Below are 9,965 nucleotides of genomic sequence, written 5' to 3' on the forward strand. Positions count from 1 at the left end.
CATGGTGTGACTATTCTGGTTATTTTTGTTTTCATATCCTTTAAAGAACTTTAAAATAGAGGCAAGTGGAGAAAATAACAGAAAAACCTTAACCTCCCTCCAGTTCTCTGAAGAAGATCCACAGTGAGCTGGGAGCAGATTTACACGACAAAGGTGAAGCCACCAAGTTTACCATGAAATGCATGACCCTTGAGCTCAACATGCCGAGCTCCTGTCTGCCTGCCGGTCAGTACAAGCCTCACCATGTGGGCTATGACACATGGCTGTCTCACTGCAAAGACCTGAAGACGGTGGCCAACATCCTGATGAAGGACTCTTCTTCCTTCAGGGGAAACCTGAGGTTCTCTCTGGCCAATGTAAGAAAACCCTCAGATCCAAGGCCGATCGCGTGTTTGCCATTTCTTCTACGATGACAATTTAAATTTTATAGATAAAAAATGCCCACAAGCGTCAGCGTCGCAGGACAGATGACGCTCTGAGGAAGAAAATCTACGAACTGACCAGAAACCAGGAAATGCTGCTCTTGAAAAGAAAGCAGGTCAGTGCACTGGAGTTTAATCACCACGAATCACCATTTTTTTTCTTTGCTGCTCATCATTCTGTGACTTCCTTTAACCTTCAGATCAGTGATGACATTTCTGATCAGACCAAAGAAATACAGAAACTGAAGTGTGAGATCAGGAGCTGTGACACCAAACTGGATCATGCTTCCCACCGCCTGGACATCCTCAACCAGAGACCTGGATACGAGCTCTGCCGGGACTTGGTGAGTGCCATATCAAACATGACTGTTGTCAGAAAGTCTCCACTGTCCTTTGAAACATTTTAACTTTAACCCTTTTTTTTCTCTCTCTGCTGCTCCTCCTTCAGCCACACATCAGCCTCACGCTGGAGAATTACGACCTGGTAAAAATAGGAGCTGGACTTCGCTCGGCGCTGAAGTTCTCTCAGTGAGTCAGCCCATTCCCAAAAGCCTCACACTGATCATGACACCATTTTCTTCCATAATACCCCGTGCTTGCTCATTTCTGTTGCCATCCTTTACAGTCAGAACCTGGAGCTCCAACACAAGCACCTGATGATTGTCGAGGAGAAACTGTCCAAAAACGCTCACATCCTAGGGGTGGAGCAGAAGTGTCAGAGCCTACTTCAGACTTTCCAGCCTGCCCATGACACCGTCGTGGTCCTCGCCAACAAGGCCAAACTTCACAAGACCACGAGCAGCTCCAGCTGTCGTGAATGCTTTCAGTAGGGCGCATCTGCAGTCTTTTATTCATTAAAACACGTATGAGCAAACTCCCCTCGACTTGTTTGGAATCAGTCTGCGCTTCCTTTTTGTTTTCAAGACTGAAATGCTTTGGAAGATATTCTGTTTTTCAAAAGATTTAAAAATGATTAATAAATCACATATCTGACACGGACACAGCACAAAAGAAGATAGACGTAGATTTTTTCTTTCCTTTTAAAATTTATTCCTAAAAAGATGTTACATGCTTTTATTTAAAAATCAAACCTATTATTTACAACGATACATTGCAATAAATATGTTCTCCCTAATGGTGTTTGGGAGCTGAAACATATTTGGTAAACAACAAAAGGGAGGCAGTGAGCTCCCTTTTTTGCCCACTTGATGAACCCTTTACTTAAAAGAAAATAATGGATAAGACATGAGAAGAGACAGCGACAGAAAAATCAAAATCAGAACTATTTTCTTTCACCTTAGTTTCAATATGATTCCTTTGAACTGCAAACTAATCATCTTAAAGCCCAAATAATTATGTAATTACAATTATATATGATACTACAGCAAAAACCTGTTAGTAGAAAACAAATGTAGTAAATTATGTTTAAGTCAGAAATACAATTAGGGTATGAAAAGTGAAAAGAAAAGAAATCTGCTGTTATGCAGATCTTTCCTGTATCATGTTTGTTTATTGGTTTGCTGCAAACCCTGGGTATAAAATAGGCTTCTCGATGTTACAGTATGAAGTTCAGCCACTGTTAATGCATTTATCACACAAATCTGGATAGAAAAAAGGGGGGGGGGATAACAGTTCACAGAACAAAGCGAGCCGAGCTGACGAGGCTGAGATGACAGCAGAGTGACCTGTACACATCCCGATTAAAGAACACAGAGACCAATTGTACAGCTAGAAGAACAGAAGGAGGAGGGGACGTAAATCCACAGAAAGCAGCATTCTTCTTCTTTTAAATTAACAGGCTTTAGAGTCAGGATTCCAGATTTATCCGTGACAGAGAGGCGCTTTAAGAGGAGTGGAGGAAGCGGTTGAAGGCGTTGTAGGCTGACTCCAGGTCGAAGAGCATCTGGCGAACTTGATTATCATCCAATTCATCCGAGGCCGACATGCTGCTCAGGGTGGTCAGCCTGTTGGAAAAATGTCAGTTAAGAGAACTATATGATCATAAACACATCAAAGATCAGGTACTTTATAACCACTGCTCAGCTAGTTGCATGGATAATGGTACGGTCGCACCAGATGCAAAACAAAGTTTTACCTTGCATGAATACGGACACATAGGAAACCCGTAAATATTTACCCCAATAGCCAATAGGAGGAGGGGGATTAAGTTAGATTTTCACAATTTAGCAAGAAGTCCTACGATTTCACACTTTTCTTCAACCCCTCTCTTTTCCTTCATTACTGAACTGCACAGCTCCCTTTTAACTTATAGTATCCTAGTAACTACAGAGTAGCCACGCAGTACTTGTGTGTCGGAGCCATGAATGATAGTTTTGGATCACACTTACTGACCTGCCACTTTAATTATATCTGTTCAACTAGTTGTTAACTATTAAAATCAAATCAGAAAATCACATGGCAGCAACTTCATGAATTTAGGTCTGTACACAGTCAAAACAATTTGCTGAACTGAAGAGAACTGCAACAGCACAGAGAAGAAATTTAAATGACTGTGACCATGGCACGACTGGTGGGAATTTCATTTGCAGGGAAACACATGAGCTACAGCAGCAGAAGACCACACCAGGTGTCACTCCTGTCAGCTAAGAACAGGAAATTGAGGCTAAAATTCACACATGCGGATCAAAATTGGACAATGGAAGATTGGAAAAATGGTGCTTGATTTCTGCTCCAACATTTAGATGGTAGGGTCAGAGTTTGACATAAACAACATGACAGTATAGATTCACCCTGCCTTGTATCAGGTATTCTGGAACTAGATAGGTGCTGTGTGGTGTGGCTGCAGGTTTCCTGACTGGTCATGTTTTGCCTCAAGGTGTGCTGCACATAGAGATCAACGACATAAAGAGCACAAACGTTGCGGCCTAGTGTTACTAACCAGAGACTGACTTTGTCCTTGGCCTCTGAGTCTGGAGGCATGTTACTCATTCTGTTCATAGTCTCCATCAGCTCCCTAAGGTCTGGTTGGATCTGAACAAATTAAAAAACAAACAATCAATCAGTATCTTGGAATTCCAGTCATTGTTTACTAATAACATATTATTTACATTTATAAATTTACCTCATCCATGGCCCTGATCTCCAGTCTCAGCTTGTCCATCACAGTGATGAAGAGCTAAATGTTTGAGAAGGATGAGACAAAATATTTTCCTAGTTTTAAGAGTCGGCAGTGAGAAATATGTTTCAGGACAAACAGTTCTAGGAACGAGCGCACTGACTTTATTAGTTTGTCTGTTTTATGAGCTGAGCCTGCAGTTGGTAAAACTTAAGCTTGTGATATCCACTCTCATTTTTATGGAATTACCAAATGTTGAGCCAAACTGAGTGAAACCACATTGGCCACTCAGCTAAAACTGAGCTCAATAAATCCTAAAAAATGTTCTTTCCAGCAGCCTAAATACTTCTCTCTTTAACATATTTAATATAGTCGTGGGGACATACTGAAACTATATCTGCGATGCAGCGGTTCAGGTTGCCCTTGTCATCCTTGATGGTGATTGGCCGATCCTCTTTAATCCGTTCCATTGCAAGTGGACAGTCGAGCTAGGAAAACATATGACAACAACAAGAAATTACAAAAATAAAATCTTGAAAAATATGACAGACACTCTGCACTGCAGACGAGCACTCACTCTGTACTTCCTGCAGAAGTCATCGATGGAGCCCACGTCAGAGCCCTGCACCTGTTTGAAAGCAGCCTTATACTGAACCAAGAGTCTGGAACAGGAGGCGGTGTACCTGAAACCAACAAAAACTCCGCATTAATTAAAAAACACACAGCTAAAGTTACAGGTGCCATATTTTAAATATGATCTCAACTGTTACTCACTCGTTAGGCGTCACGCAGTCTTTAATGTAAGCCTTCTCCAGGGCCTGTAGTGTTTTGACGACAGCAAACAACTCCGCCATATTGTCATACCTACAGAAACAGGATCGTTATAACATGTGTAACACAGTAAATCTGCATTTTATAAAGTGATAATGGTCACTGGTGACATATCAAGCACTTACTTTTCTCGTTCTCTTGCATTTTTGTATAATTTCACCTCCTGAAACGACAGCATTCATGATTGTTATCCTTAACAGCAAGGATATCACATATTCTTGATAACATTCCCAGCTTTAGTTTAGATTTACGGATGATTTACACATGGGCAATAAATGTTATTTTAAAAAAAAAGAACAAATAAAGTCCTCTTTTTTTTAGTATACTAATCAGAATTATGTTGTTGGATTTACCTCATATAGCTCAGGTTTATTTGCCGGAGCTGTGGAAAGGAAAACAGTGTCATGAAGTATTACTGCTGTTTTCTGTTGAAAAGATGACTCTTATATTAATTCAACAATTCATTTTTATACACTGATTTAGCTGAATGTCTTACCTCCTCCTCCTCCAGTGACTGATATCCCATGGAACATGATGCTGATGTCTCAAAATGTGATCTGAAAAATATTTATTTCACATAGTTTTCCATAATTGCGACCAAATATATTCAGGCAGCTTTAACATTTCATAAATGTCTCCATTTATGAACAAAAGCTTCAGACAATTTATGCTGCGGTCATATTTTCAGTTTTGTTTTTCCTAATTTTAACATTTTTAATTGCCATTTTTAATTTCATTGGTATGTATGGAAACATGTTCCCAAAGAAAAAACAAATGGGCAGAACTAAATGAAAATTTCAGGTTATTATCTTAAAATTGTGAGATAATAGTCTGCAATTCTCACTTAGGTATGGCATTTTTGTTTAATGCGAACATGCTTTCATTCATATATATATATATATATATATATATATATATATATGAGAGATGCACTTTGTGATAATAAAAGAAGTGTAACAACAGGAACAATCCGAAGATTTATAGAAGGACTAAAACCTCCCCCTTCTGGAGTTTAAATATTTAATGTGAGCCACAGATGGTGTAAGATGTTTTTTAATGATTACTGTTTCTTTTTCTTTTTAATAATTACACCAGTAACATAAGATAAACTAATACTTTTAAGTAAAAATATCAACCTTCATGTAAGCTTTTATTCGATAGAGAGTGTGTAGAGAGACAAGAAAGCAGGGAGAGAGAGGGGAAGACAGCAAAGGGCCGCGGGTCAGACTCAAACCCGGGCCTACTGCTCTCTGGCCATATGGGGTTATGGTGGCCTGGTCATCCCACTGAGCTATAAACCCATACATTGGGTTTCAAATGCAATGCCACCACATGCCTAAACATCTTTGTAAGGAAAACTCATCCATGCACCCCTTTTTCTGGAGCCTCTCCTACCTAGGGCGTGAGATGTGCTACACCTTGGACAGGTCACCAGACTTTTGCAGGACAAAGAGACAGACAACCATTCAGACCTACAGCTAATTATACGTGCCAGTTAACTCTGACAGGAAGCTAGCGCATTCAGAGAGAACTGACACAAGTACACAGAAAGACCTCAGCCAGTTGATTTGAACCAAGGACTGTGAGGCAACAGTGGTAACCACCAAAGTCAAGTTTTAATAATGAAGACTGGCACTGGAACAACAGTCGCACGATGATGACTAACTTAAAGAAATCCAAATAAAAAGCATTTTACAAAGCTGTTGAGCCAATGCTTGCTTAATTAAAACCCGTTCATAGTCAGAACATTTGATGTTTCGACTATTAAGTCATTCACACTAATTTTGTACTAACTTCCAGTGACCCTCAGTTTAAGGGGGCATATAAGGTCACACTGTAGGGGTCAAATGTAAATGTTTTTAAATTATATTTGTTCTCTGTCTCTTTGTACTCGGTCTGCTTTCTGCCGAGCACTCTTAAACTCTTAAATGTAGTTTCTTTAATGTCCACTTTCAAGTGTGACCTATTGACAAACACTATGGAAATGTTGCTCCACACAAACAGTGTTTCGCTGTTCAGAAAAAAAAACATGAAAAAAAACAACCCGTCGGATTATAATTACAGACTTGCTTAACTTAGCTTCACAACCCGGCACAGAGAGTTTATAAACATTTTTACGTTACACAGAGTCACTCAGCAGAATAAAACTTACGAATCACTAAATATATCTACTGATGAAATTTCTTGTTTAGCCGAACTAACTAGTTAGCTGCGGAAGCTAGCTTGTCAGCACTTCCTATGATTTCTAATCACTGTGACGCGCAGGCAGCTGATTTTAAACACCAAGATTTATATAACTGATCATTATTATGAGAGCAGCCATTAAATCGGTGCTATGCTCACTCTATTTCAATAACAGAGTTCAATAAACCAAATTAAAAACAATTCACTCACCCTGTCGGAAAAACCGCGATGACGTCAACGTAAACACACCCACATCTACGCACGGACCGGCAGACGTCAAAATATTAGGTGTCCAACGCGCCCAACTAGAAATGAAGAATATTGTTACGGTAAATTTTATTAATTAGACATAAATACATTTTTATGATGAAAGAGTATTATGAACGTCTTTATATATCCTACCTTTAAATTATCTTTCAAATTAAATCGCGCATTTTAGGTACAACCACATTAAGGCATTTTCACACAGTCAATCATCAGGGGCAGACAGTCCGGAAGGCGGCAGATTGAACCGAGTACTAGAGAGTTATACAAACGATTATAAAAAATTGCAAAGGAAACCTCAAAATATTACTCTGGATCTTCATTGTATCATAAGGTATTTCCCAAAAATCAGTTTTAAGAGCTATGTTAACCAACTGTAGCTAACTCACAGGTCTGTGGTAGCGTTATTGAATTAGTTAAAGATAAGTAAAGGCTTCTTGCAAACATGTTCATCAACGAGAGACATGAAAATAGTTTTTAAAGTATAATGATTCTTTATTTAAAACAAACGGCATGTCTAACCTGTTTATAAAATCCTGTTTTTATTTCATACAGATCATATCTTCCCTGGGCTGTCCACCATGAAGAGCACTGCAGCAGCACCACAGACCTTTGATCAAGAGGATTGTGATGTTTGGCTGGACACTGTGGAGCTGAAAGGAAAAGCTAAACAGGTAATTGTGTAAACATGGTCTGAACACTGACCGAATGGCTTCTCCAGCATGCCTGAGTAGAGCAGTTATTTAATACACTAAAATGCTGATCTGCAGTCTCTGTCTATTACTGTTTACACACTGTGTTCTCTTTTATATCTTTCAGAAGCGCCGTAGCCGTCCCATTTCTAAACTGCTGAACCCATTTTGTGAAGGTGCTGGGTACAGTTTGGCTGTGGCACTCAACTTCACTCAGACCAAAACAGAAATGCCAAAAACCAAACAGAGCTCCATATCTGCCTTTTTCACAGCTCATCGGAGAGGTAAGCATCTAAAAGTCTGCCGAAAGTTATAGTCTAATCTTATAGTCTGATGGTCTAGATCAGCCTGTCTGACACCAATAACAATGCCATGTCCACACTCACTTAAACCGCCTTTCATCTCACTTCTGATGCTCAGTCTTAACTTCAGCAGGTCGTTTTAATCATGTCTGCATTGCTGTCACATCACTGGTTGATTAAATATTTGTGTTTACAACAAATTGAACCTAATGAAGTGACCAATAAGCATACAAGTTAATACAGTAAATTATTTGATTTTGTGTTAAGATAATTTTTTTCTTACTTTCTTCTAAAAGTCCTCAATAAGATGTCCACTTCTGAGCCACCAAACATGGATTCAGTGCAGCCTCTTTCATCATCTGACTCAGCTACACCGACAGCCACAGCATCAGGGAAAAAACGAGGGCGCAATGTTGGTTTTGAAAACTCCAACTTTGAGCCTGTTTTGGTTGACGAGTGTACAAGTGAAAATGTGACTGAGAAGGAAACAGAATTATGGCAGACACGTTCAGAAAACCATTCAACTTTACAAAACATATACTGTGAATCTGAAGAAGAGAAGCCTGAAGAGTGTGAACCACCACAGAGTAAGAGGAGGGTCTCTGATGCCACCTTTACACAACATGACAGTCAACCTCTACCACGGACGCGGAGTCAGGACCCGCTGTTCACTTTCAGTCAGTACACTGAAAATGAGTTTCATCAGACTAACCACAAATGTACGACAGTCAAGAACTTCTGCAGCTCTGAGCCAAGTTTCCTAAACAGTCTGCAGTATGAGGAGGACGAGTTCTTTAGAAAACTGATAGCTGCAGAAGGACAAACCTCAACTCAAAAATCTTTAAAACGCCTTCATTCTTCTCATATGATTAATGAGAAGGAAAACGGGACACCACTGTCTTATAATTCCCCAGGAACAAACTCCTCTTTCTCTCATTTCAGACCTGTTTCAAATCATAAGCAGACACAACCAAAAACCGCTTCTCCTCGGAAACAAACAGGTCAGCTGTGGGAAAAGGCTGCAAAAGAAGAGAGCTCTGCCTTCCAGATCAAGAGGACAAAACCGATAAGCTCTCCTCTCAAAAGGCGAATGCCGCAGCAGCGAAGCAGAGAACTCGATGAGGACAGTTTGGCCACTTTGTTCACTCAGGACTCTGAAGGGTTCAGGGTGATCGCACACAGAGGTCTGCACACCAGGAGTCCTCTCAAAGATCAGAGTAACGTCAGCATGGGAGTGGTGAGTGCTTACAAATCTCTGCCGGAGGAGGAGGAAGAGGATGAAGAGATACTGTTTACTCAAGACTCTCAGGGAAATGTAGTGATTAAACACTGAAAAACAGCCTTTTAAAGGCACTACAGATTTCAGATGCTGTTCCAAATCTTTTCCAAAAATGTGGATTTTGGAGGATAAAATATTGAAAAATCCTTTTTTAAGGACTTCCAGGTTGGGGAAGTGCTGTAAACCTGCATTCTTTTTAATGGCCAGTAGGGGGCAGCTCATGGACTGAAAAAAGAAGTCTGATTATTACAAGTCTACAGGAAAGTTAGCTTTCAGCGCCTTTGAGTTATTAGCCCAGTTAATTCTTCTCTGGAGAGTTTCAAGATCTCATTTCATAACCTAATGTTTGTAAATTGTGATTTATCTGACTGCTGACATACAAGTGTGTAGTGTCTGTGGATTTGCACCCCTTCGCTGTCACTTCTTGTTTCAAAACACTAAAATGGTGAAGTCAAGATGTTCAGTGTGAGAATTAAAGCCGGGACTTCACCAGCCAGTGAGTAACATCATGGTTTTATGTAGTCTATGAACCTAGCAGTACACGGCCAGCTTGTATGCTGCAGGTCTTGTTGTGTCAGGCCTGTCTCAGATTGAAGGCTTTCTTCTACACGAGTCCCTTTGTTTTAAAAGTTAGCCAGGTTCTTGCTTGTTCTTGGTTTGGACTTCTTGCCCTCCTGCTCAAAACAGGGAGAGCTGCTTCTGTGATATTACAAGCCATTATGACCAAATATCATCAGTTCTTACCGTACAGGGATGAGGCGGAAGAACATTTGTTTTGGTTTATTTTTCTACTCTGTGATTGTCTTCTTTCCATGTCATGGCTGATCTCCTGAGATTTTATTCTTTGTTTCTCCCTTTCATGGTTCTTTTTGTTGTGCTTTTTTTTTCTCCTCGCACAAAATAAAACTAACAAAC

At 40.0% G+C, this 9,965-nt stretch overlaps 3 protein-coding genes across 3 annotated transcripts in view; 2 read left to right on the plus strand and 1 right to left on the minus strand.

Moving 5' to 3' along the window:
- Positions 1-1,287, plus strand: part of LOC113015248 (tektin-5-like) — a 3,632-nt gene extending 2,345 nt beyond the window's left edge. Inside the window, exons 4-8 of the mRNA XM_026157198.1 lie at positions 104-356; positions 431-538; positions 623-766; positions 871-950; positions 1,048-1,287. Of these exons, the coding sequence (XP_026012983.1) occupies positions 104-356; positions 431-538; positions 623-766; positions 871-950; positions 1,048-1,252 (790 nt within the window). The 3' untranslated portion in view covers positions 1,253-1,287. The remainder of the gene's footprint in view (positions 1-103; positions 357-430; positions 539-622; positions 767-870; positions 951-1,047) is intronic.
- Positions 1,288-1,452: 165 nt separating this feature from the next.
- vps28 (VPS28 subunit of ESCRT-I) lies at positions 1,453-6,805 on the minus strand. Its single transcript, XM_026155809.1, has 10 exons — positions 6,724-6,805; positions 4,826-4,886; positions 4,683-4,711; positions 4,455-4,492; positions 4,273-4,362; positions 4,076-4,181; positions 3,885-3,986; positions 3,505-3,558; positions 3,322-3,413; positions 1,453-2,386 (listed from the first exon to the last, which is right to left on the minus strand). Exons 2-10 carry the CDS (start codon positions 4,860-4,862, stop codon positions 2,266-2,268), a joined length of 669 nt encoding a protein of 222 aa, XP_026011594.1. The 5' UTR covers positions 4,863-4,886; positions 6,724-6,805; the 3' UTR covers positions 1,453-2,265.
- Positions 6,806-6,893: 88 nt separating this feature from the next.
- On the plus strand, positions 6,894-9,923 carry aunip (aurora kinase A and ninein interacting protein). The gene is made up of 4 exons (XM_026155808.1): positions 6,894-7,111; positions 7,333-7,451; positions 7,597-7,753; positions 8,068-9,923. The coding sequence occupies exons 2-4, from the start codon at positions 7,359-7,361 to the stop codon at positions 9,102-9,104; spliced, it is 1,287 nt and encodes a 428-aa protein (XP_026011593.1). The 5' UTR covers positions 6,894-7,111; positions 7,333-7,358; the 3' UTR covers positions 9,105-9,923.
- The last annotated feature ends 42 nt before the right edge of the window (positions 9,924-9,965 follow it).

This window comes from Astatotilapia calliptera, chromosome 22 (genome assembly GCF_900246225.1).
Source record: "Astatotilapia calliptera chromosome 22, fAstCal1.2, whole genome shotgun sequence".
NCBI lineage: Eukaryota > Metazoa > Chordata > Actinopteri > Cichliformes > Cichlidae > Astatotilapia > Astatotilapia calliptera.

What these genes read in the sequence shown, in the direction of transcription:
- vps28 (XM_026155809.1), bottom strand. Translation starts at nt 4,862, where the DNA reads ATGTTCCATGGGATATCAGTCACTGGAGGAGGAGGAG. An exon ending in GCATCGCAGATATAGTTTCA is followed by an intron (nt 3,559 to 3,884) that starts GTATGTCCCCAC and finishes TCAAACATTTAG; the next exon opens with CTCTTCATCACTGTGATGGA. An exon ending in AAGGACAAAGTCAGTCTCTG is followed by an intron (nt 2,387 to 3,321) that starts GTTAGTAACACT and finishes TTTTTCCAACAG; the next exon opens with GCTGACCACCCTGAGCAGCA.
- aunip (XM_026155808.1), top strand. Translation starts at nt 7,359, where the DNA reads ATGAAGAGCACTGCAGCAGCACCACAGACCTTTGATCAAGAGGATTGT. An exon ending in TGAAAGGAAAAGCTAAACAG is followed by an intron (nt 7,452 to 7,596) that starts GTAATTGTGTAA and finishes TATATCTTTCAG; the next exon opens with AAGCGCCGTAGCCGTCCCAT. An exon ending in TTTCACAGCTCATCGGAGAG is followed by an intron (nt 7,754 to 8,067) that starts GTAAGCATCTAA and finishes TTCTTCTAAAAG; the next exon opens with TCCTCAATAAGATGTCCACT.